The sequence below is a fragment of the Oncorhynchus nerka genome, linkage group LG15, assembly GCF_034236695.1.
Source record: "Oncorhynchus nerka isolate Pitt River linkage group LG15, Oner_Uvic_2.0, whole genome shotgun sequence".
In the NCBI taxonomy this organism is placed as follows: domain Eukaryota; kingdom Metazoa; phylum Chordata; class Actinopteri; order Salmoniformes; family Salmonidae; genus Oncorhynchus; species Oncorhynchus nerka.
Genome location: NC_088410.1, coordinates 50,467,631 through 50,493,990, shown reverse-complemented (window position 1 = coordinate 50,493,990; position 26,360 = coordinate 50,467,631). Strand labels below are relative to the sequence as shown.

Sequence of the window (26,360 nt, the reverse complement as noted above, 5' to 3'; positions counted from 1 at the left end):
TGTTATGAAAACTTGAAATCAGCATTAATTAAATCGGCCATTCCGATTAATCGGTCGACCTCTAGCCTCAACCCTAACCTTAATCCAATTAATAATTAATTAATGTACCCCTCCCCCCAATACATGGCAGAAAGGTAGGCCTAACTTGAAGCCTGACCTAGAGTTAATGTTATTTTGAGTGACATCGGCAGAAGGGTTGAACCAAGATATGGAGATGAAGCGAAGGTTAAGTTTAGGGTCATGGATAGAGTTAGGATTGAGCTTGGAGTTGATATGAAGCTAGGGTTAGGGTTAAGGCTAGGTTTAGTATTGAGCTGGAATATGGACATGAAGCTAGGATTAGGGCCTCAACCCTAGCCATAACTCTAACCTTGTCCAATTACAATTAATAAATGTACCCCTCCCCCAACTACATGGCTGAAAGGTAGACCTCACTTGAAGCCTGTTATGTGCTTTTGAGTGACAACTGCAGAAAGGTTGAGGCTAGAAACAAAATTCACCCATGGGATTGTTCAACAGACCCTCCCGATGAACGCAAGCCTATATCTGAACATGTGAATTTGACTCTTCACAGTGGAAACTTGGTCCCACAGAGAACAAGGCTTTTCTTTCATAGACAAGCATTACCAACAGCCCTCACATTACCTGTTGACTGCGATTGAGCTAGCTAACCGTCCTTGCAAACAACCAATCGTGACCTTATGGGGATGCCCTGTATTGAGGTTCAGCTTCGTGTGGAAACAGGAAGTGCCTTAATTCATCCTCAACATGGTCCTTCATTCTCTCTGCAGTTACACAATTTCCCACTTCTGCTGAGGAGGGTACATTGTGTTATAGGCTGGCTTAACTGTGAGCATTCTAATCAAATGCATCAAAATAGATATTGCTCTGTGTTTTACTCTGAGTTATGCTCCAAAAGTTGGAGATGCATAGCAATGCCTAATGTATGAGCCATATGACAGTTAGTTCTCAAATAGCAGCACTCCTCTCCAGTAACTGGGCAGTCAAACTTGGACCATTGTTTGGAAAGCTCCTTTAATGGAAGAATCCCACCTTTACTGTAGTACTGAGGTGACTATTTTATCTTAAGGATTAATAATTGAATATGATATGAAAATTAAACATGATTAATAATGATTATGATTAATTTCAAAATCATTATTTATGACTAATTATTAATTTCACAGCCAACTCTTTTTTTCTTTTGAAAGTTTGGCATTAATGTATCATGATATAAATGATTTCTCATGCAGTTCAATGGTTAATCAATATAACACATCTAGTGGAAATATTTAAAAAGAGAAAGAAGCTCCAAGGACAGACTGTACATAAAAGATAAAAACAGACACACGTATGCAATAATTACAGCAATATCTTCCTTTTTAATATCAAAATTAGTAAATCAATGACAATAAATATGGTTTGTATGTCTTCTCTCTACAATGAGTTCACCAATGTTATATTGGAGGATATTGGGCAGCAGTACGCTTGTGGGCACTCCAACATTGTGAGGAAAATGTATAAAAGCATTCTGAACTAGGGTCTAATTAGTGCACTGGTCATGTCTGGTTTTCCTCCTATCAAAAATGGACACAGATCATAGATCAGGACCAATGAGAATCAATTTGCTTCTTGTCAACACCTGTTGACAAGACGCAAGTTTGTGTTTCCTCCATGATATCCAGTTCCTGATTTGCACAACCTGAAGTCGATTGGAATGTCTGTTGCTTGTGCTTTAAAGGTATTGGTCAATATTGGTCTTGTTTTTTTGTGCTTTGTTTGTTAGAAAATATACTGCATTATTGGTGGAATTCCGACCCGAGTTAAGTGTGCGTTAATGGAACATACAGTACTTCCCTTTTTATGCACTTTTCTCTACCCGTATTCTGACCTTAAAGTTAAGCATGAGAATAGCCTGCTATTCACCAGCTATTCGTTTAGGGTGGAGATCAAATAAATGAAGGTGTTGCAGAGGTATCTACAGATACGCTGTATTCTGACCTTGACTTAACTAATAATTCAACCACATTTACCTGTGAGGAAACCATGAATAAGGTCTAGCGAACCTACTGGTTCCAAGTGGAAAAAGCCTCTACTAGATTTTTTCTGATTGAGATAAAAACATTCTCCATGCACTGTAATTTATAACTTAATTAGAGCTTGATAAATGAGTAATCAGTTGAATAAGGTACATTTAAATGTCACTTTTATATCTATTTAACCTTAAAATCGCTGGAGAGAAATGTGAAACCAGTCATATGCCAGAAAACTGAAGCATATAAACTTTCCAACATTAAAGTTTATGAAATGTCGTGCCTTTTTTCAGAATTTAAATTGTATGGCCTTTTAACTTGCAAGGATGGCATCCTGGTCTCATAGACTAGACGTAACATAGTAAACGTAAGTCCTGGACACTCAAATTAGAATGATGTATTACGTTTGGTAGGTTACACAAGACAAAAGGTTTACTTAAGGCAAGCATTTTAGTGAGGTGGGTATATAATGCAAACTTCTAGCAACCCAAAGGTTGCATGTTCAAATCTCATCATGGACAATTTTAGCTAATTAGCAACTTTACACCTACTTAGCATGTTAGCTAACCCTAACCTTAACCCCTAGCTTAGCTAACGTTAGCCATTTAACTTTACTTTAGAGTTAACTTTATCATTAGCCACCTAGCCATCAAGCTACATTTAGCCACAACTAATTTAATTGGTATCATATCATATATATTCCAAATTCGTAACAGATCATACGAAATGGATGATGGGCATCCACCAATTAATACAGTGCCTTCAGAAAGTATTCACACCCCTTGACTTTTTCCACATTTTGTTGAGTTACAGCCTGAATTTTTGTTTTATGTATTAAATTGAGATCTTTTGTCACTGGCATAGACACAATACCCCATAATGTCAAAGTGGAATTATGTTTTTCAAAATGTCTACAAATTAATAAAAAATGAAAAGCTGAAATGTCAATAAGTCTTCAACTGAGTTTAACCTCTTGAAGCTAGGGGGCACTATTTTTATGTTTGGAAAAATAACGTTCCCAAAGTAAACGGCCTATTTCTCATGACCAGATGCTAGAATATGCATATAATTGACAGATTAGGATAGAAAATACTCTAAAGTTTCCAAAACTGTAAAAATATTGTCTGTGAGTATAACAGAACTGATATTGCAGGCGAAAGCCTGAGGAAAGCCCAATCAGGAAGTGTCTCTTATTTTGAATCCTCTGTGTTCCTATGCATGCCTATCCTCCATTTAAAGGGATATAAACCAGAGTCCTTTTTCTGTGGCTTCCCTAAGGTGTCAACAGTCTTTAGACATAGTTTCAGGCTTTTATTTTGAAAAATGAGCGTGAAGGATCACATTGCGTAAGTGGAGAGGTGGGGGCTCTCAGAGTGAGTTTGTGCGCAATTGAGTAAAGCGGCCATTGTTCCTCCCGCTGTTATGGAAAAAGCTACACACTCGGTTGATATATTATCGAATATATATATTACAAACTACCTGAGGAATGATTATAAAAAATGTTTGACATGTTTCTGTGGACATTATGAAGAATATTTCGAATTTCCGTCTGCGTTGTCGTGACCGCTCTTTCCTGTGGATTTCTGAACATAACGCGACAAACAAACGTCGGTATTTTGGGTATAAAAATCATCTTTATGGAACAAAAGGAACATTTGCTGTGTAACTGGGAGTCTCGTGAGCATCCGAAGATCATCAAAGGTAAACGATTAATTTGATTGCTTTTCTGATTTTCGTGACCAAGCTTCCTGATGCTAAGTGTACATAATGCTATGCTAGGCTATCGATAAACTTACACAAATGCTTGGATTGCTTTCGCTGTAAAGCATAATTTCAAAATCTGAGACGACAGGGTGATTAACAAAATTGCACTTGTGATTTCATGAATATGAATATTTTTAGTAATATTATTTGACTGTTGCGCTTTGCTATTCAGCGGTTGCTGACGAAAATGATCCCGCTACAGGGATGTGTGCGTCAGGAAGTTAATGGCTGTGATAGGAGAAAACTGAGGATGGATCAACAACATTGTAGTTACTCCACAATGCTAACCTAATTGAGTGAAAAGAAGGAAGCCTGTACAGAATAAAAATATTCAAAAAAATGCATCCTGTTTATTTACTAGGCAAGTCAGTTAAGAACAAATTCTTATTTACAATGACAGCCGACTGAGGAACAGTGGGTTAACTGCCTTGTTCAGGCACAGAACAACAGATTTTTACCTCATCAGCTCAGGGATTCTATCCAGCAATCTTTTGGTTATTGGCCGAACGCTCTAACCCTTAGGCTACCTGCCACCCCTGTTTGCAAACAAGGCACCAAGGTAATATTGCAAAAAAATGAGGCAAAGCAATTCACTTTTTTGTCCTGAATATAAAGTGTTATGTTTGGGGAAAATCCAATACAACACATTACAGAGTACCACTCCCCATATTTTCAAGCATAATGGTGGCTGCATCATGTTATGGATACAGTATGCTTGGGGAGTTTTTCAGGATAAAAAAAGAAACGGAATGGAGCTTTTTGGACCAGAATCTCTCTTGGCAGAATCTGTTTTGAAGCTGAATTGGACTATTATCGAACTTTGCATCTATGTCCACATGGTTAAAAGTGATTTAGCTCCATCATGTCTAACTAGCATCCACTTTTCATATTTTGTAAACCTATTTTTTCCTACCATGTTTTTGTGTTAGGATTTGTATTTAGTAATGGACACTTTTTTTTACATAGAGGAAAACCTGTCTCAGTATCCTTTCCACCAGACACTGGGAGATTAATTCCCCTTTCAGCAGGACAATAACCTAAATCACAAGGCCAAATCTACTTGAGTTGCTTCCTAAAGAAGGCCGTGAATGTTCCTGAGTGGCCGAGTTACAGTTTTTACTTAAGTCTGCTTGAAAATCTATGGCAACCATTTTAAAAATGGTTGTCTAGCAATGATCAACAACCAATTTTTACAGAACTTGAAGAATCTTGAATAGAATAATGGGCAAACATTGTACAATCCAGGTGTGCAAAGCTCTTAGTGACTTACCCAGAAAGACTCACAGCTGTAATCACTACCAAAGTGGATTCTAACATGTATCGTCTCAGGGCTGTGAATACTTATTTAAATGAGATATTCTCTATATTTGCTAACATTTCTAAAAACATGTTTTCAGTTTGTCATTATGGGGTATTGTGTTTAGATGGGTGAGAAATCAAATCTATTTAATCAATTTTGAATTCAGGCTGTAACACAACAAAATGTGGAATAAGTCGAGGGGTATGAATACTTTCTGAAATGTATCATACTAATTAGTGTTCCGGATTTACATTTACTATGTTATGTCTAACCATCCAGGTTGGGGATAAACACTCTCAAATGTCTTTATTTTAGGCTATCCCGACTTTCTCAGTTTCCTATTTTCCTCATGTTAAATATTAGCCACTATCAGTATCGACTGTCAGTAAGCCTAATAACCACACATTCAACTGCCAATTTACTGTTAGTATCAGTATCAACCGTCAGTAAGCCTAATAACAACACAAATTCAACTGCCAATTTACTGTTCGTTCCCTTCAGTTGGTATATCCTACATTATCATTCCAATTAATTACATTGTTTTGTTTACCTTCATTTGCTTCCTCTGTAAACTCTGTCACGGATCATTAGTAACAGTTAAGAATATTGAAAAGGTAGGCTAATTAAATCGTTATGGGACTGAGCACAGACCAAGCTGTAACAGTTTGAACCCGATGCATGGCTTGTAATCACACAATTCCATGGTTAATACAGGCAATATACGAGGGTATAGCCTACTATTGTACAGTATTCTCCCTAATATAATTATATGTACACTAATCTTCCAACATTAACATGGGTTGAAGATATGAATGTGGCAACTTTCAGGATGAACCAAACCATTCTACATTTTACCAATCAATATACAGTTCCAGTCAAAAGTTTGGACACACCTACTCAAGGGTTTTTCTTTATTTTGACTATTTTCTACATTGTAAAATAATAGTGAAGACATCAAACTAGGAAATAACACATATGGAAGGAGTCATGTAGTAATGAAAAAAGTGTTAAACAAATCAAAATATATTTTATATTCTTCAAAGTAACTTTTGACTGGTACTGTATTTTGTGCATAAAGGCTCTCCAAACCTGTTTTTTTAAATTATTCATAGATGATTTCCTAAACCTAAATAATCTACAAAATCAGAATATTTTCAATCTACCAATTGGTGCTGAAACGGATATGAATATGCATGTATTTAGATGGCTTTCTCATTGATCACTAATATTCAGAGCACCTTCTCGCAATATGTTCTGTTGACAAAATTCTAACTAAAAGGTACACCCTATTTAAAGGAATGGCCAGGTTTGGGTAGGTTACTTTCTAATTGTAATCCATTACTGTTACTAGTTATCTATCCAAATTTGTAATCAGTAACATAACTTTTGGATTACCCAAACTCAAACAGTGTTACTTTTAGATCACTTTCCCCTTAAGAGGCATTTGAAGAAGACAAAAATGTATGATACCAATTGAACGACATCTTTTGCAGGATAAATCAATGTTAAAGTTTACATAGCTGGCCATATATGAATGTTACATTTTACTTTATGGGTTGGTTATGTAGGTTTCTTATAACCCATCACTTTCTACTTACATATAATAATACTATTAAATCTTTACATTAAAAAGTTATTCCAATAAGTGTTATACTTAATTAATCTTCAAGAATAGGACTTGGAAATATGGAAATCTAGATTAGCCAAATTGTTTTACCTGAGCATGACCCCAAAACTAAGGATTTATTAGCTAGCTCAACTCTGTTGTTTATGATTTTGTTTTCATGGAGGACTGATTGGGCTCATTGATTCGAGTTGAAAAATAAATGCAGCGCTCATGGAATGGCACTACTGAAGAAAAACAGCCCCACTTGTATTACATAGGCTTGGATCCGCACTGTGCAGCTGCTGCTCAAGCGCATTTTTTACTGGCTGTCCACTGGTTTCAAAAACAATGATTGATAGGCAGCTTAAACTTCTAGAATTCAACCATTATTGGGTTCAAATACACATTTAGATTTGTGAACAGCCATCCACAACAACCACAATCCGTACGGCGCCAATAGCTAAATGAGAGAGCAGCAGTGTGATTCACATCAATGCATTATGTAGATATCAATAATAAGTTATATTCGTATCGCCGTAGACTAAACCACTGCTGTCATCCTTACCTCCAAGCATTTTTTCAAGTTGGATAATCTTTAGATGCCGACAGCAGTCAAACCATTGTAAGACATAGCTTGGACTGTAACCTACAAAAGCCTATTCCTTCTCTTTTCCCGCCATCCATCAAATACGTTTGGTGTGTCATCATAGTGGTCTCTGACTTGTGGTCAGACTCGCTCAGGTGGAACAAATCTAAACTAGTGCCTTTTTTCAATGCTGATTTGAATGTCATTGAGCGAACAGATGAGTGTCAAAGATTTTTCCGCAAACATCCTTTCTGAATTTAAAAGTAATCCTCGAAGTAATCATCTAGTTTTTCAAAAGTATCTGTAATCTGATTACAATATTTTATGATGGTAACGTAATGGATTACAGTTATCGTTTTTAGTAATCCCCATGTAATCCATTACTCTCCAACCCTGGGAATGGCTTAACATAAATGTACTGAAAACCCATAGAGATAGATAGACAACTCATCTTTTTATCTGTGCCATCATAGTGTCTGTGATAGCATGTTTTACAAGCATTTCGCTACACTCGCATTAACATCTGCTAACCATGTGTATGTGACAAATCAAATTTGATTTGATTTGAGCATGGGCGGCTCCATTGAGGTTATCTCCGTTTTGAAGTAGTCTATTTTCTTCTTTATGATTGGCTGATCCCTCCTGATGACCTGGTTGGACATAACTCTAACAGGGTCACCAGGAGGGATCAGCCAATGAAGTTGGAAGTCCCACCAAGTTGACTACATTAAAATGGTGGAAGCCCTCAATGGTGCTGCCCATGCTTATATGGCCTTTTGGCAGCTAGAAGCTTCTATCATTCTCTATGTGAAAACCCTATTGAATGAAAATTCCATGAGAAAATCTGTTGGCCAGGAAGTGGGGAGGGTTTTCATTGGATTATTTACATTTATTGGGAGCGCGGAAGGTAGCCACACCTGCAGAGAGCGTTACGTGACGGAATAAGGTAAGTCTGAATACCAAATACTGAGAAGTACATAGGAAACGCACGCCTTTCCTAAGTCTGAATCTGCCACTCTCAAGAAAAGGAACGCTTATGTGACTTAAACATTTGCCAAAAGGCATCTCCGGTTTAAAAGAAAACAAAATGAGACACATATAATATGATAGATATGCAACATGGATAGACTGACAGTCTATGTACAGTTTTCTTGAAGATGGCTTTAGCCATCTATTATGTGGTCTGGCATTATCTTGATATTGAGGAGGAGCACATGGAGTTTCCTTATAGACCACGAGCAGCTCCACCATCATTTGTGTGTTCTTCTCCAATGTTCAGTTTGTCTCTAGAACACACAGTACCAACCCCACAGTAAAGAGACCAGTACTAGGGCAAAGAAAGGGAGCCGTGGTAGGTTATTGGTTCCACTAGCTGCTAGCTTGAGCTGGTTGGTGTGGCGTTGCGACGTGGGGGTGTCTTCCTCGCAACAATGCACCAGGGCGGCCTGGTAAGACGTTGGCCTCTTCTGGGGCCGGTCAGGGCTGGAGCCATCCGTCGGCCTCTCCCCGATGAACAGCAGAGTGCGCCGTCGATGGTCCAGCTCCGTCTTGAACAGCTCATACTCCTTGTGCGGCAGCTTGATCCCCAGGACGGTACACCCATCCGTGGGGGTCACGTCCTGCTCCACTCCCACCTCCCACCCCCCCGCCTTCCCGCAGCTGCCCCGCCTAGTCTCGTTGAGCACCCTGGCCGTGGCCCCTTCCAGAACGGTGACTCTGGCCCGGGTTACCTTGAAGACGAACTCAGTCCCTCCCGCCACTTTGGCTGAGGGGCCTCCCTGGGCATAGTGGCCTGAAGCCCGCAGGGTGAAGGTGGGCTGGCTGCAAGTGGGTTCCGAGTAGTGGCGGTAGAGGCCTTCCCAGGAATGCTCATCTGGGCGGAAGGTGAAGTCTCGGGTGAGGAAGAGGACGGCAGGCCGGGCTTCGCAACGTTGGCTCACCCATCGGCCGTCCAAGGACAGAGGCGTTGCTGCAGGGACATGGGGTAACACGGGGGGGCGCTGTTCTGAGGCCCGGAACAGCAAGGCGCACGCTGGGCAGGGGTGGATGTGGTGCTGGTGGAAATAGTTATAGAAAGGTTAGGGTTATACAGTAGAACTGTCATCCAAAATGCCAGGCTATTATGAAGCCTAGTATAATATGAAGCCTTGTATTGACCATAAAGAGTATGCTTGTTTGGAGATTGGGACACTGTTTTATGTTTCAGTTAGTTAGTTTATCACTGGAAGGTATTCAGCATCAGATGAAGAATGGATAGAGAGAGAATTACCAAATTCACTTACAATGATCTACATGTATCATATTAATGGGGAGTCCGTAATCTCACCATAGCATTCTGCAGTGGCTGTTGGTAGCCCATTGGTCGATAGTATGTCCTCTGGGTCCAGTCTGTGTGCACGTCCCCAAGGAAGAGCTCCTGAACCAGACCTCCATGGGGCTGATGCTGGGTCTCCACTCTCACCAAGCCCAACTCCATCATCGAGTACCCCGAGGCACCCAGACAGTCCCTCCCTGCCCGGGCATTGTACAGCTCGTACAGGCGCCCGGGCACCATGCCACCCAAGGTGAGGCCCACACACACGGAGGGTAGACGGGCTGCCAGCTGGTGCATTGCGCCTGGGCTGTGGATGACAATGCCCACTTTGTGGAGGTGGTGCTCTGTCTTGGTGGCACCACGAGTGATCCAGGAAGCCTGGCGCAGACGGAGCTTGCCCCGGACCACCAGAGAGTATGCGGGCTCCTCGCACCCACTGTCAGTGTAGTAGTGTTGCAGGGCTTTGAACAGGTGGCTTGGGTAGAAGGTGTAGGAACGGGTCAGGAACTCAGGGCCAGGCCGAACTTCGCATCTACTCGGGAGAAAGAGGTTGAAGGGTTGTCAGTTCCATTTTAGCAGCTAGCTGGATGGATGATTGTTTGATTTGAATGAAATGTGATGAAATAATTAATTATCTAGGTGTCTTATGCAAACAACAACCTTCTGAATCACCTTTAGGCTCATTGACCGAGCACACCTCCACAAAGACAAAAAAGGTGACAGTTGTGGAACAGTTTCCCATATTCATCATTATATTGCAATGGACGTGATAGACATAAATGGTACATATTCAGGAAATAGCCTGTACCGTTCTAAACTTTATTTGGACAACACTTGCCTTGTTGACACCCAGCTGCCCTCCAGTCTTGGGGGAATGTCGGCTGTGATTCTGATGCCGTCCTGCAGGTGGGGATACTGACACTGTGGCTCCCATTCCAGGCTAGTCGTGTGGTTGGAGAAAGATCCAAAGAGGGCTATGGGTACCTCCCAGAGCTTACTACCCGACACAAGATCAGCTAGAACCAAGAAAAATAAGAACACTCTGTCACAGTTTATTTTTACCTCATACTATTTTTACGAATCAGAAACACAAAATAATACGCTTAGAAGATGATTATCAACCTCGTCCATCATAAATCAGGGGTTACACACAGAACAACTAATAGCCAAAGGAAGATATTCACTCCCTGGGCTTTTCAGGTCCAAACAAGATTTGGTTGACTGGAAGCAGTTTGAGGGTTCACATTTCTGTAACTGTCCATGTAATGAGATGTGATGGGCTCCATTACAGGCCATATATAGATTTGAATCAGACCTTGGCCACATCCACCAAGAGGACCTTTTCTAGGTTTGACACATCTATCAGCCAGCAGCTGAGCTCCAACTCCAACTCACATTTTCCCGATATGTGTGTGTGTGTGATATCTACAGTGTGAAACTGAAGTTTTAGACATGATTTGACACTTTTTATGTACTTTCACTGTGTTGGAATTATCATAGCTCAATCAAGAGTAGCACACACTAACATGACAGCACGGTACATTTACTCCTATCAAAAGCAATATATTTGATTCAATTTTATCAACATAAGGTATCTGACGCATGTACATCTGCAATCTCTTTCTTTCTTTTGACTGCTATCGTTTATGTGCATCGATTGACCTGCCTTGGATGGAGCAAGGCCCACAATTTTAACAGAGACCAAGACAATCGTGTCCGAGTTGATTTCTTTGATTGAACCCAAATGATGCGAGTGTGAGGAGAGGGAATGATATCCAGCACGGAGATAACTCATTGGTAATAGGACGCTATGGCTCAGGTTTCAGTCTCCCCAGCCAAATGTCAAACAACAAGGGGATGAGTCCCCATTGACACCCACTAGTTTTCCCTCACCCACCCTGTTCTTTCTCTTTTTCTCTATCTGTTCCCCTCTTGTTCTGTCTTGTTTTCCTGTCCCTTAGTCCCTATTCGTCACTCTCTTTTTTTGTCGCTCTGCTGTCTCTCTCTCTCTGTGTCCTTATGTTGTCCCCCCTCTGTCTTTTGATCTCTCTCTTTCTTTGTCCCTCTCTCGCTCTCCCTTTCTTTGTCCCTATGTACATATTATATTCATCTCTTTACATTTGTGTGTATTTGTGTGTAAAAGGTAGTTGTGGATTTGTTAGATTACTGTTAGATATTACTGCATAGTCGGAACTAGGAGCACAAGCATTTCGCTACACTCCCATTAACATCTGCTAACCATGTGTATGTGACCAATCAAATTTGATTTGATTTGTCTGTCTGTTCTACCACCACCCCGGGGGTTGGTGGGCTTTGTCATGGCCCTGTGGACAGCTTTATGGATGTTCTCTGGTTCGGCTACCGGAGGTTCGTCTCTATGTCCCATGTTTGTCCCAGATAAAGCTCACTTCGCTGCCCGAGTCGCCACCAAGGCATCCTAATAGATGGCACTTTTCAGCTACTTCTTTGATTGGAGAGAAACCAATGTTTACTCAAAATCAGCCAATCTACTTCCTTTTAAATTTTTTGGAGAGTAATTGGACAGCTTTTATTTTCTGTGTCAATGTCAGCCAGGGGATGTTTGTTCCTTAGATGTTGGAATGGTTTCTGTGTGTCATTGAAGCTGCCTTATAGGCATTGTGCGAGACTCACTTAGATACTCTCTCTGCTCAGCATGATGTTTGGTTTGGGAGATTTTTGTCTTGCGGCACTTTTTTGGGAAATAGTGATCAAAGTACATTCGTTAATATACAAAATAATTGTCCAAAGCAGAATAAACATGGTGTCACAACTTCCGCCAAAGTCGGTGCCTCTCCTTGTTCGGGCAGCATTCGGTGGTCGTCGTCACCGGCTTTCCAGCTGCCACCGATCTACGTTCTTTTTCCATTTGTTTTGTCTTGATTGTACACACCTGGTTCCCATTATGTTATAATATATTCCCTATTTAACCCTCTAGTTCCCACATGGTTTTGTGCATGTTTGTTCTTTGTTTAGTGTTCAAGACTTCTGTGAGCTGGTGTGTTTTCCCTGCGTGGAAATTTTGTTGTTTCTTTTCGAGTAAAGTATATATTTTACGCAGTTCTGTGTCCAGTTCTGTGTCCTACGCCTGACTCCGTCTTAACCGCTGCACATTGACACATGACACATGGTTGCAATTTCCCCCCCCTGAAGATGTATTTGTTTATTCTCTGTCTCCATTATTGGCGAGCACCACCGTCAAATTGACTAATTTTGTTCCCTAGGGAGGTCTTTGCTGAAATACTAATCAGGATTAATTAATTTGTTCCTCTTTGGTCATCTGACAAATCTGTTTTAAGTTAGTGGAGAAAATGTGAATCACCACACTCTATTGAATGGACAGGACTTATGAGATATGGCTGAAGAATCTTTTAGGGTGTAATATTCAGGCCTCTGTTTTGCCAAATCTTTCTAGTGTTTTTCAGGTGAGCAGTCATTCTGTTTCTCTCCTTCCTTGGATCTCATTCCAATGGGACATAAGGTTGCATTTACCAAAATAATAGAAGTTTAAAAAAAGTGCTTTATAAAAACTAAATTGTACAACCTGGGGTTTAAATTATTGTACTTAGTCTAAAAGGGGTGTTATTGCATGACTTGTTACAAGGTAATGTAGTAGTTTTATTTTCCACAGGTTTACAACAATCTATTTTTCTTAATTTAGATTATTACGGTAGTTGTTTCTTAATTCAATGAATACCACTGATTCTTCACCTGTGGTCAGGGGCATATTCTAATTTGTTATTCAGCGACTCCTTGGTTTGCTATGAAGCTTAGGAATGGGGAGACATTTAAACCAACCACTTTAAATTTGGAGCTATGGATGCAAGGACTGACTGTCCATGAAATGAAACTTGTAGTATTGAACATGTTTTGAAGCTATGCATTGTTTGTTAACAAAGAAAATGGAGTAAAACAACCTTATACTTTAGGTTATGATCTGGTAAAACTATTGGAATTAGTAATCTCATTAGGTATTTATAACTTATTTTCTTCCAGAAGTGATGGCTATATACAGTATAATTCATTGTTATAGCCATCAAACACATATCCATAAATAATGCATGTATCAATCCCAAATTGCCTATTTAGTTGAAATGACCAACAGCTGCACAAATTGCAGATTGTACCTTAACTTAATGTAATTTCTGGCTGACTACCAGTCCTGGCTGTATCCTATGGAGGGTGCCAGTGCACTGCCACTGAGCCTCTGCTCATCAATGGCCTCACCTGTAGTATCTGACCAGCTTGTGGTCACAGTTAGAAACTCCAGGAGACAATGCAGTGAATCAAGTGTGGTCTAACCCATAGACTGCATTCCAAAGTTACCCTCCACAGCAAGGATCAGTGATATAATAGCAGCAACACTTTAATAGACGCTAAGAGACTGTGCACTACTTTTGACCAGGGCCCATAAGTAGTAAAGTAGTACATTATAAAGGGAATAGGGTGCCATTTGGGACATTACCCTCGTCTATCAGCCCTACCGCTGCCATCCGGAAAGACAGGCATGTCTGAACCCCAGCCTAAGTCATCTATCTACCTCCCTGGAAATTCCATCACAGGATCAATCCTACACACTGCAGACGTTGATTTATAAAAGGGATGCCATTTATGATGGACCTCTGGGCTCCTATTTGTTTGTTTGTGTTTGTGATTAGGGTTTGGCAACTCGGGCTTCTCCATCTCATGTCTCATCCGCCAACTACTGGAGGCGAAGCGCAAATACTTTTTATGTACCTCTCTATTTGGATCTGTCTAGGTGCAAACACACATGAGGTGGGATCCAGGCGGTTTTTAATCCGCCACCCACGTCTTGTGGGGGAGTTGAGTGCTCGACGCCAGCCAGCCAGCCAGTCTCTCAGCCAGCCTGCTGTCAGACTCGAGTGCCTGTGGCCACTGTTCTGTGTGTTTGCCTCTCTCTCTTTTTCTCTCACTGCTCGCCTTACTGCTCCAATGCTAGAGGAGAAAACCCACTTTAACTGTCCCTGAATAGCTCCTTCACACACTGCTACATGGCTTTGTGTGGAGCTAACACCTGTCTCTTGATTAGGGCAAACTTGATGAAAAAGCCATGTTTACGACTCATTTCTTTTGGATGGATTTCAGAATATTTTCTCTTTTTTACTTTCTCATCTGTCTTTGTTTCTTTTTTTTGAGTGTGTGTCCGGGGTCTGATGAGGTACAGTTGGTCGGAAGGAAAAGCGGAAGCTTCTTTGTCTGGTGTAATGAGTAAGGGGATACCTAGTCAGTTGCACAACTGAATGCTTTCAGCCAAAATGTGTCTTCCACATTAACCCAATCCCTCTGAATCAGAGAGGTGCGGGGGGCTGCCTTAATCGACATCCACGTCATCCACGTGTGTTTGTGTGTGTGCGTGCATGCATGCATGCGTCTGTAATGCATATGTGCATCTGCCTGTATTTGTGTGTATGTGTGCCTGCATGTATGCGTTAGTGTGTGTGGGCGTCCGTCAGTGTGTGAGAAGCTTAAGTTGAGTGGTACAGTGCAGATACACTCTGTCTCCCAGGTTGAGTTGGCCCCGGCCCCATCAAGCACAGCTGCTTTTTCAGACACTGCTGCGTTGGCCTCCACAGCAAGGATCAGTGATATAATAGCAGCAACACTTTAATAGAGGGAAGTATCTCACCGCCCATGTACAGATGGATAAAAAATATCCCCAGGTATCCTCATAGGGACAAGGCTTCTAACTCATTAACATTTCCACTATATTGATACTCGGCATACTGGGCACAGACATCAATTCTACATCTAATCCACATTGGTTCAACGTAATTTCATTGAAATGACATAGAAGCAACATTGATTCAACCAGTGTGTACTCAGTGGGAATGTTGTGCATTCAGCAGTACACAAAACTGATGGAAATATAACATGTAAAACAAACATGCATCTCTGACATGTAGAATCAGGAATCATGTCAGCTTTATTCATGACATTTCTATCTTCAATGTTCTGTATTGTTTGCCTGAAGCTTACTCAGCATTTCCCAGGTGCTCTTTTATCCATCAGTGGAGGCTCCTCAGATGAGGAAGGGGAGGACCATCCTCCTCAGTGTATTTCATAAAAATAAAAATGGTAAAACATAGAAAAAGTTATCCTTTTTAGATAAAACTATACCAAATATATTAAAGTCACCAAATAATTGATTAAAACACACTGTTTTGCAATGAAGGTCTACAGTAGCCTCAACAACACTCTGTAGGGTAGCACAATGGTGTAGCCAGAGGAAAGCTAGCTTCTGTCCTCCTCTTGGTACATTGACTTCAAAACAACACCTAGGAGGCTCATGGCTCTCATCCCCTTCCATAGACTTACACAGTATTTATGACAACTTCCGGAGGACGTCCTCCAACCTATCAGAGCTCTTGCAGCATGAACTGAAATGGTGTCAACCCAATCAAAGGACCAGAGAATGAAATTAGTACTGAACACATAAACTACAGCTAGTTAGCACTGCAGTGCATAACATGTGGTGAGTAGTTGCCTCAAAGAGAAAGACAATAGTAGAACAGTTTTCAACAAATTAATTTCTTAAATGCAGGAGAAGCAAGCGGGAGAGAGATTTCGTAAAATAAAATCAGTTTCAGTTTCACTTACTTAGCTAGCAAATGCAGCTGGCTAGTTTAGTTACTCAAACACCCGGCTCAAACAGAGGGATGCTATGTTATCTAGCTGGCTATGACTATCCAACACCGCACTGGAACTCTTTCAAGTCAAGGTAAGCTTTTGACTAGGACGTTACTTTAGCTAATATGGGAACAACGATGTAGGCCGTGTGTAGCGGTTATGACATGGTGTGGCTTGGAAAGTTTTTTTCGCCTGGTCACGTACAGCTGATGTGTTGTTCATTGAAGTCCACAAACGAAGGGAAAAGGTGAGAGGAGAAGAGTGCATAGAAACTAGAATGAATACAACTTGGCTGCTGTGATCAGTGATGTATTCATTCTGCCGATTCTGTTTGAAAACGTTTCTTAAACGGAAGCAAATGAAACGGGTATAAACATACCTGCATTTGTACAATAGGAACTCTTGTTTACAACAGTTGGAATAATGATTACATCCTATATACGCTACTGCAGGCAAGAGTGTGCAAGGCGGTATTGAATGGATAGGATAAAGTAATCCTTCTCCCCCCCCCTTAAAAGATTTAGATGCACTATTGTAAAGTGGCTGTTCCACTGGATGTCATAAGGTGAACGCACCAATTTGTAAGTCGCTCTGGATAAGAGCGTCTGCTAAATGACTTAAATGTAAATGTAAATGTAATGAATGTGTTACTGTCTGTCCACGTGTCATTGTCTGTCATCTCAAATGTTTCTCTCGACCTGTGTGCGCCTATGTTGTAAACGTTCATTCATAGGCTAGGTTGTAGCAACCTCATGATGGGCATAGGGAAAATGTATGTTTCGTGTAGTAGCCTCAACTACGATGTTACATTGAACTGCGTGAATGGAATATGAATGACAGTCATCCAACATGCTGTAATAGAAGCTTAGCAGCTTAAATCAAATGTGACTTTGGTCTAACATGTTTATCATATCAAATTATATATATTTTTTTACTTGCCTTTATTAAATCAGGTAAGTTATTGGAAATACACGATGACCTTACATACCTCTTATCATACCTCCTATCTATGGGATGGTCTGTGTGGTCAGTAAATACAACACCATGTCCCAAATAGAACCCTATATACTATATAGTGCACTACGTTTAACCTGAGCCCTAAGGGCCTTGGTCAAAAGTAGTGCACTATAAAGGAAATATGGTGCCATTTGGGACGCATAAAGTTTCAATGTACCAACAGCCATTCATCTCCTCAAGCTGTTACAGCCTCAGCCATTCACACTCTCTCCCTCTCAAAGACATCCTCACTGGAAACAACAAAGTCAGTCAAACTGAGATGTCTTTCTGCACGGGTTTAAGGGCGTTTCACAGGGGGCACCAGGTCGGTTTTGTTTTTTCCCCATCTCCAGTGTCCCCTCAAGTCGTATAGCCACCCATTGTTGTCTTTTCATCAAAGTTAAACCTGACTTAATCCGACGGCCCTGTTTATTTAGTCAAGGGATGAGGGGGGTTCTTCCAATAAGGCCTGCCAGTTCCCTTGTGGTTCACTCTGGCTCCTATTAACCCAACAGTACTCCGTACATTCCTTTCTCCAAACACTACCAATATTCACTCACAGACACTGTCGTGAAGGCAGGAGCTTACCATCAAAAATTCCAGTGACGTTATGGAACCAGACGGTGGCTACTGTTATATAAATATATACACAGGTGATATACATTTGAATGAATGAGGTCAGATGGGTTAGTGAGATGAGTAGGGTGATAGGAATTTTAGGGATGGAAGGGATGAAAGGCAGGGATGAAATCGGGATTCTGAGCTCTGAGAATTCAGTGGCTGTTATTGCAAGTCTACTCGAGCTCTGATTGGTGCTTTCACTCTGTCATTTGCATGTAAGTTCTACAGCAGGAGGGTCTTTAGGCCGTATAAACATAATTTATTTAATTTACAAAAAATGTATGTCCATTCTAGTAATTCTATTTCTATGGTTAATGCTACCTCCATCTTGCAAGACTTGTACTTTGCACCAGGAGGGTGGTTCTACTGAATATACTCTAATGGGATGTTTCACTCAGGGCCAGGGATATAAAACAGAGATCCAACTTTTCAAAGTTTGAAACAATCCCTAAGAGCAACAGTCAGCACCTGACATGCAATGCATGCTGGGCTACTTATACAGAGCACATTGGAGAAGATAACAGAGCGAGAGAGGGGGAAGTTGATTGTCTATTGATGTTATGGGGCTAGAGCTAATTGGTGGGTTGGTTTCATCTTAAATAGATAGTTCACTTGTCAAATAGGTGAACTATCTCTTTAATTCTTTCTGTTTGGGTTTGGTGAAATTCTAACAGTTGCTGGGTGTCAAGGATGTTCTCATATGATATGGTGATTATCACATGCAAGGTTCTATTTGATTCTATTTAAACCGCAGGGTTGCTCAGTCATATCTCGCCATTATGATTCAGGAGGAGGGGAGGGGGGTACAACTAAGAGAAAGGTGAGATCATTTGGAATGATGTAAATAAGCCAAGTATTGACATTGTTGGACATTGTTGCTGTGTTGTTGCAACGTTAAGGTAGAGTTGCCCAAAAGTCTGAATCAATATGGAAGATTCTTAGTCTAGTGCAGGCCCAGTGCAGTCAACATTCTGTTTTTCCTGTGTTTTATATCCTATTTAAGGTAGAGTTGCCCAAAAGTCTGAATCAATATGGAAGATTCTTAGTCTAGTGCAGGCCCAGTGCAGTCAACATTCTGTTTTTCCTGTTTTTATATCATATTGTACAAGAGCTGATAAAACAAACACTGAAAAAGGGTGAACAAATTTGATTAGTGTTATTTCCTGACATTTGCTGATTGAAAATACACTCTACAAAGGACCTTCTAATCAGCAGGTTGGCATGGGCGAAGTTTCGGCTTTCCATTAGACATCACCATGTGGTAATTGGTTAACAGACCAATAACAAAGAGAGTTACAAACATGTCTGCTAATAATAGCAAGTTTTCAGTTTCCCCCTCCCCACTAAGACCACTCCCAGCCAGTCCTAGCAAAAGTCTTGCTTGAGAAATATTTTTTTTGCTATAAAGCTATTCTTGTCCATTTAAAATGAAATCTTTTACGCTAAGGTACTTTATTGTTACCCAGAAATTATTTGGTATTTATATAAAAACAGTTGCATTGCTCCTTTAAGTTATTGCTTAAGTTATTGTCTTTTTGGAAACCCTTCGAATTAAGTAGTCTTGCATTGTTTGCGTGGCATTGTCATGAGACTAACATACCACCTGTCACAAGCTTGATGTAATCATTGCGTGCTATGAGTGTGGGACCAAATACAGTCTGCACTTTAACCTCATAGTCATTATATTATTTTTAAATCCAAAGTGCTGGAGTACAGAGCCAAAACAACAAAAAATGTGTCACTCTCCCAATACTTTTGGATCTCACTGTATATGGATCTAAATAACATAATTGCTTACTTAATTGTGTGCTGTGGATTATTATCCTATATTAATTGTGTGATTTTCACACCAATCATTTTTGTCTCACTTCATAAACCTTTTGGAATTATGGTCACTGTCCCAATACTTTTAGAGCTCACTGTATGTCCAACCATTAATGAAAGTGAATGGAAGTTCCTTGGATAACACCTTTGATCTACAAACAATGAGAAAAAGTCCCTTGGGTTGTGGTGTAAACTAGACTCATGGCATGTGTCTGGGCCCAGGGACTCAAAAGCTCCTGTCTACTACTTGACTGAGCAAAAGAAAAACAGCTTTTCAAATACCAATCTATTACGGTGATTATGAGTGGGCAGATGCCTCCCGCCGTCTCCTCGCGCATCACCTTAACGGGCCCTGACGGGCAAAATGCTTGTCTCCCCCAAGGCTGCTGAGAGGAAAATCAACTCTAAACGCTATCCTGAGGTAGGGTCAGTTAATGGTAGTGTCCTGTTATTCCATCTATTACTATAATGGCAATATTAGTTCCAGGACCACGCTCCCCTGCTCCTGGGGAAACATGCAAGGCTTTTCAAGAAGGCTTTTCAAGAAGGACTCCTGGGCTTACTATGCTGTTTGTCTCTCTGGAGAGAGAATGATAGCCTTTGATAACAGACTTATTCTTGACTAGTCTAATTTCAGTAAGCAGTTTTTTACAAGGTTATAATATAACTTTAAATATGGGACTTTTTGCAAGGATTTTAATCTTTCATCAACAAGTTGCATCATTGCTAAAGTCCTCAGCATATTTCTCTTAACTTAATGTCCACTCCATGCTCTTTCTGATAGACACACAGTTAGAGGCACAGTCAATTGTTCTCTGAATTTAACTTCATGTCAGACAAGTTTAATACAATTTTGAAAGCAGATCAGCTGGTGTGAACCATTGGATGCTTTTAACTACTGCCCCTTAAACGGTGGATACCTGCTCAAAGTTTCAACAACTTCTGATACAGTGATTTCAAAATTTCAGCAATTCAAAGGTTAGACGACAGCCCTAGAGGTAAAAAAATAAATAAACGAGCTATTTGCTAGTTCATTTGATCACTGATTATGTATGCAATCATTCAGTTGTATTGCTTTGTTCCAACTTTGGATGAGTCTACTAGCAACAAATTGTTAAAGACAGGTCAAACACACATGATGCATATTTTTGTAAGTGTTTAAGCTATCCTTTAACCCCTTGGTAAACAGCACAGAAAAAGCAGTTCACCTTAGATTGTTTTTGAGGAATCTGATTCTCAGCAATAGTTTCAAAGCAATGTGCTTTAGATATATGTGCTCATACATTTTTTAAATCCATGTTAAATATATGTTTTAAAGATCATGAAAACTGTATGGGAAAATATTGTATCAAATTCATGGTGCTGCATTGTAATCTGATTCCTCAAGTTAAATAAATAAACCATCAAAGTAGGCTTTCATCTGAAATCATGACCCAGTTCAGTGAATTAAATAACATATAAATGAATACATGTAGCCTTTAAAATCTACTTCTGAAAATATTACATTTTGGTGAAGATTCACCATAATTGACATAATATAAATCAGCTATCATCCTGGAATCATATGCACACGATCAGGCTTCAGTTTCATTTGAAGCTTGGCTGTTAAAGCTGTTACTGTCCAGATGCACAGTAAGTGGACAAAAACTGGGTCGAGGGCAACCAGAGGACACAGACAGACAGAGAGAGAGAGAGAGAGCGTAAGTGTGAACTTACCTTGCCACAGCCACAGTACCCAAAGTCCCCTCAACAGGCGAGTGAAATGTCCTTTTGACATGATCCCGCTCACACACACACACTCACTCACACTCAGAGAAAGACCCTCAAAGTCCACTGTGGTCCAGAACAAGCAGCCTCTTCAATACGTGCTGGTAATCTAGGACATCACCATGCCAAAGATTGAGAGAGGAAAGCCCAATAATCCAGTATGAAATGTGGTCCTTTACAGATAGTGTTTGTTGGTTTCTTCTTCTATTTCAGTTTGTCCTCCCATGGTATGAAATGCAGTCCACTCAGTCAGAATAAATTGCTTGAACCTCCTCACACTAAACTCAGTGGTAGAGAAGAGGATTTCTCTCTCTCTCTCTCGGTTGTCTATCTTGGTCCTGGGCTGCACTCTGTTTGCATCCTGTGCATGTGTGGCTGTGTGTGTGCTCCCGTCTGACTGTTGGTTTGAGCGGAGAGGAGTGAGTGTGCGAGAGAGAGAATAAAAGAGAGAGTAAAAGAGAGTTTAAAACTTCTCCAACTGAAGCCTCTGGGAGTTTTCAGAGTAAGTTGCAAAAGGGCAAAGAAAGAGCTGCAGGCTACAACACAAGTGAGAAACAATCAAATCACCAACATATCTATAAAGCGAAAAAGTCTTAATACTTGAGAGAATTACCATGTATGTTTTTTTTTTTGTACAATTTCCCTCCTTTTCCACTCGCCTCACTGTACGTTATAAATTATTATGCCTCTAATTTGTGGTAGCTTTGTGGTAGCTACATAGCAACACAGTACACAGCCCCCAGATCACACCTCCCTGCTGAGGCACACACACACACATTCAAAGGGCGGAGTTGACATTGCTGACCACTGCAGAGGTAAAGTGGGGGTTTGCTGGGATTTCGAAGGTGGCTGCCAGGGCAGTGTTGGCAGGGGTTCTGGGATCAGTGGGCAGACTGGGGCTCTGGCTAAGCCCCACAGATGGGTAATAGAGGTGGGTGGCTTTTTGGCTGATCCCAGGCCAGCCAATTGGTTCCCTGAGGAGGTTCTACCCTGGGTGTGAGGAGCTTTGATCCACTCCACGCAAATGGCTGGAATTTTCATACACTCGCACACACCAGTAGCATAGCCAGAAATTAATTGGTGGGTGGGCCTAAAAGAGATTGAGGTGGGACAGCTAACTTCCTGTGAAGAGAAAATTGTTGTTTAAAAGATAATCTCATGCTATTCTACACATTTTGCCATGAGGCTGAGAGAATCGTTTTTGCACCCTATTCAGAATAGGATTGTGCAAATAGGTCCAGACGCAGTTGGCGTGCCGAGACGACCACCTATCCTTGGATGCCCTCATCGCGATGGGCATCCATCTGGATAAACTTCTTTGGGAGCGCCGGTACCCCCATCGCCTCTCTCCCTCCTCCGTTGATCATTCAGAGACTGAACCCATGGAGGTCGGGGCCACATGTCTGTCCGCGGCAGAGCGATGCCGTCGTAGACAGCTGGGGCTCTGTCCTTAATGTGGACAGGAGGGGCACCAGCTTCAATGGTGTCCGGTACGTTCTAACCAGGGTTCCACAGGAGCAGAGAGACAGCCATTGGGGTCATGGTCAGCCTCACTTCTGGGTACCGGACTCAGTCTAACGGGCAGGTGGAGAGGATGAAACAGGAGCTGGCGAGGTTCCTGAGGTGCCATTGCCAGAACCGGCAGGGGGAATGGGCCCGATTCCTTCCTTGGGCTGAATACGCAGAGAATTCATTGTGACACTCTTCCACCAGGCTGACATCCTTCCAGTGTGTTCTGGGTTATCAGCCAGCTTTGGCTCCGTGGACTCCTCCAAGCCAGACCGAAGATCCTGCGGTGGACGAGTGGTTCAGGCGCACAGAAAAGGTTTTGAATGATGACAATGTGAGACTCCAGCATGCCGTCCGCTGTCAGAAAGAGCAGACGGATTGCCACCGCAGTGAGGCTCCCGTGTTCCATCCTGGTGATTGTGTCTGGCTCTCCACCAGGAACCTCCCATTTCACTTGCCCTGTGAGAAGCTGAGTCCCCGGTTTGTGGGGCCATTCTAGGTCCTCCGGAGGGTCAACGAGGTAATTTACAGATTACAACTCCACACTAACTTCCGGATCTTACCGTATTTTCATGTTTCCGTCCTCAGGCCAGTGGTTCCCAGTCCCCTGGCTGATGCCGTCCCCCACGACATCCCTCTGCCTCACCTTTGACATTGAGGGTAGCCCTGCCTATGCCGTCAGATCACTCCACTCTTATCATCAGACACACCTGAACTTCATTAATCCCTTGACTACTTACCCTTTATATAGCACTATTTTGTTATCATTCATTAGGTAGTATTGTTTATGTTTCTTTGTCAGATGCTTCTCTTGTTTTGTATCGCTCCCATGTTCGTTATTATTAAACTCACTAACTGCACCTAGTGAGCTTCCTGGCTCCCTGCATCAACGTTACACATGGCTTATTGGGAGTGTGGCTTTCAGTTAGTTATTTTTGAGCCACCCATCCCACGAGAGTGAATTTCATTCCAGTTCATCTGAATGTCATTCCAGTGCACTGCTTGCTATGAATTCTATCTGATGGTGTTAGCCATTAGGTAAAAAGACAATGTCCCGTTTGCAAAGGTGGGTAGATTACTGAAAATCTGTAAAAGTTGTGGCTTGGGGGTAGATTGTAATTTACTCAAGTAAAAGTAGCCCTCCTAAGAAACGTCTCAAGTAAGAGTACAAAAGTGTCAGAAAACTACTTAGGAACTGTACGTTATTTATAATGGAGATATGCTGATCCTCAACCCAGGGGCCCCTCAGGGGTGCGTGCTCAGTCCCCTCCTGTACTCCCTGTTCACTCATGACTGCACGGCTAGGCACGACTCTAACACCATCATTAAGTTTGCCGATGACACAACAGTGGCCTGATCACCGACAATGACGAGACAGCCTATAGGGAGGTCAGAGACCTGGCCATGTGGTGCCAGGACCACAACCTCTCCCTCAACGTGATCAAGACAAAAGTGATAATTGTGGACTATAGGAAAAAGAGGACCGAGCACACCCCCATTCAGACCCTTTGCTATGAGACTTGAAATTGAGCTCAAGTCCATCTTGTTTCCATTGATCATCCTTGAGATGTTTCTACAACTTGATTGGAGTCCACCTGCGGTGAATTCAATTGATTGGACATTATTTGGAAAGGCAAACACCTGTCTATATAAGGTCCTGCAGTTGGCAGTGCATGTCAGAGCAAAAAGCAAGCCATGAGGTCGAAGGAATTGTCTGTAGAGCTCCGAGACAGGATAGTGTCTTTCTTCAGCATTGAAGGTCCTGAAGAACACAGTGGCCTCCATCCGTCTTAAATGGAAGAAGTTTGGAACCACCAAGTCTATTCCTAGAGCTGGCCGTCCGGCCAAACTGAGCAATCGTGGGAGAAGGGCCTTGGTCTAGGGAGGGGACCAAGAACCCAATGGTCACTCTGACAGAGCTCTTGAGTTCCTCTGTGGAGATGAGAGAATCTTCCGGAAGGACAACCATCTCTGCAGCACTCCACTAATCAGGCCTTTATGGTAGAGTGGCCAGACAGAAGCCACTCCTCAGTAAAAGCCACATGATAGCCCGCTTTCTCAATCCATGAGAAACAAGATTCCCTGGTCTTATGAACCCAAGATTGAATACTGGCCAGAATGCCAAGTGTCACATCTGGAGGAAACCTGGCACCATCCCTGCGGTGAAGAATGGTGGTGACAGCATCATGCTATTAGGATGTTTTTTAGTGGCAGGGACTGAGACTAGTCAGGATCGAGGGAAGATGAACGAAGCAAAGTACAGAAAGATCTTTGATGAAAACCTGCTCCAGAGTGCTCAGGACCTCAGCCTGGGGCAAAGGTTCACCTTCGAAAAGTGTCTGAGTGCCTTGAGTGGCCCAGCCAGAGCCTGGACTTGAGCCCGATCAAACATTTCTGGAGACCTGAAAATAGCTGTGCGGCAACACTCCCCATCCAATCTGACAGAGCTTGAGAGGATCTGCAGAGAAGAATGGGAAAAACTCCCAAAATACAGGTGTGCCAAGCTTGTAGCGTCCATCATACCTAAGAAAACTCAATGCTGTAAATCCCTACCAAAGGTGCTTCAATGAAGTACTGAGTTAACGGTCTGAATAGTTATGAAATCACATTTTCATATTTAAAAAAAATTATTTGCCAAAAATTCTACAAAACAGTTTTTGCTTTGCCATTATGAGGTATTGTGTGTAGATTGATGAGGGGGGGGGGGGGAAGAATTTAATCAATTTTAGAATAAGGCTGTAACGTAACAAAATGTGGAAAATGTCAAGGGTTCTGAATACTTTACGAAGGCACTGTATGCTTCGCCACTTTAACCCTACCTACATGTACATATTACCTTGACTAACCTGTATCCCCGCACAATGACTTGGTACCGGTACCCCCTGTATATAGCCTCGTTATTGTTATTTTATTGTTGCTCTTTAATTTTTTACTTTAGTTTATTTTTCTTAACTCGTTTTTCTTAAAACTGCATGGTTGGTTAAGGGCTTAAGGGCTTGTAAGTAAGAATTTCACGGTAAGGTCTACTTGTTGTATTCGGTGCATGTGACAAATAACATTTGATTTGAAATGCTGAGCACTCCTGCCAGCCTATAGCTTGTCACAAATTCTTCATTATATATTTCTTAAATGGCAGGTTATAGCCTTGAAATATAATAACAATTCATTTTTTCTCCCTTCTTAGGCTACCTGGTTTGCTCCTGACTGATTTAAAGTTAGTATGTTGTGTATTAATAGCACGTTGAAATGTCGAACGTCAATTGATAATGACAGAATCATTACTTCCCAAGCAAAGTACATTTTTGGTCTCCTCGTCCTCGGCTATAGAAGGTTGTAGTGCAGCCTCTGAATGTCATAGAGACAAACCGAATATA

At 41.5% G+C, this 26,360-nt stretch overlaps 1 protein-coding gene across 1 annotated transcript; it reads right to left on the bottom strand.

The window, feature by feature from the left end:
- Positions 1-1,362: 1,362 nt before the first annotated feature.
- LOC115143637 (protein APCDD1-like) lies at positions 1,363-21,807 on the bottom strand. Its single transcript, XM_029684121.2, has 4 exons — positions 21,427-21,807; positions 10,442-10,619; positions 9,616-10,135; positions 1,363-9,343 (listed from the first exon to the last, which is right to left on the bottom strand). Exons 1-4 carry the CDS (start codon positions 21,485-21,487, stop codon positions 8,576-8,578), a joined length of 1,527 nt encoding a protein of 508 aa, XP_029539981.1. The 5' UTR covers positions 21,488-21,807; the 3' UTR covers positions 1,363-8,575.
- Positions 21,808-26,360: the final 4,553 nt, after the last annotated feature.

What these genes read in the sequence shown, in the direction of transcription:
- LOC115143637 (XM_029684121.2), bottom strand. Translation starts at nt 21,487, where the DNA reads ATGTCAAAAGGACATTTCACTCGCCTGTTGAGGGGACTTTGGGTACTG. An exon ending in GGTACTGTGGCTGTGGCAAG is followed by an intron (nt 10,620 to 21,426) that starts GTAAGTTCACAC and finishes TCTTGGTTCTAG; the next exon opens with CTGATCTTGTGTCGGGTAGT. An exon ending in GGCAGCTGGGTGTCAACAAG is followed by an intron (nt 10,136 to 10,441) that starts GCAAGTGTTGTC and finishes TCTCCCGAGTAG; the next exon opens with ATGCGAAGTTCGGCCTGGCC.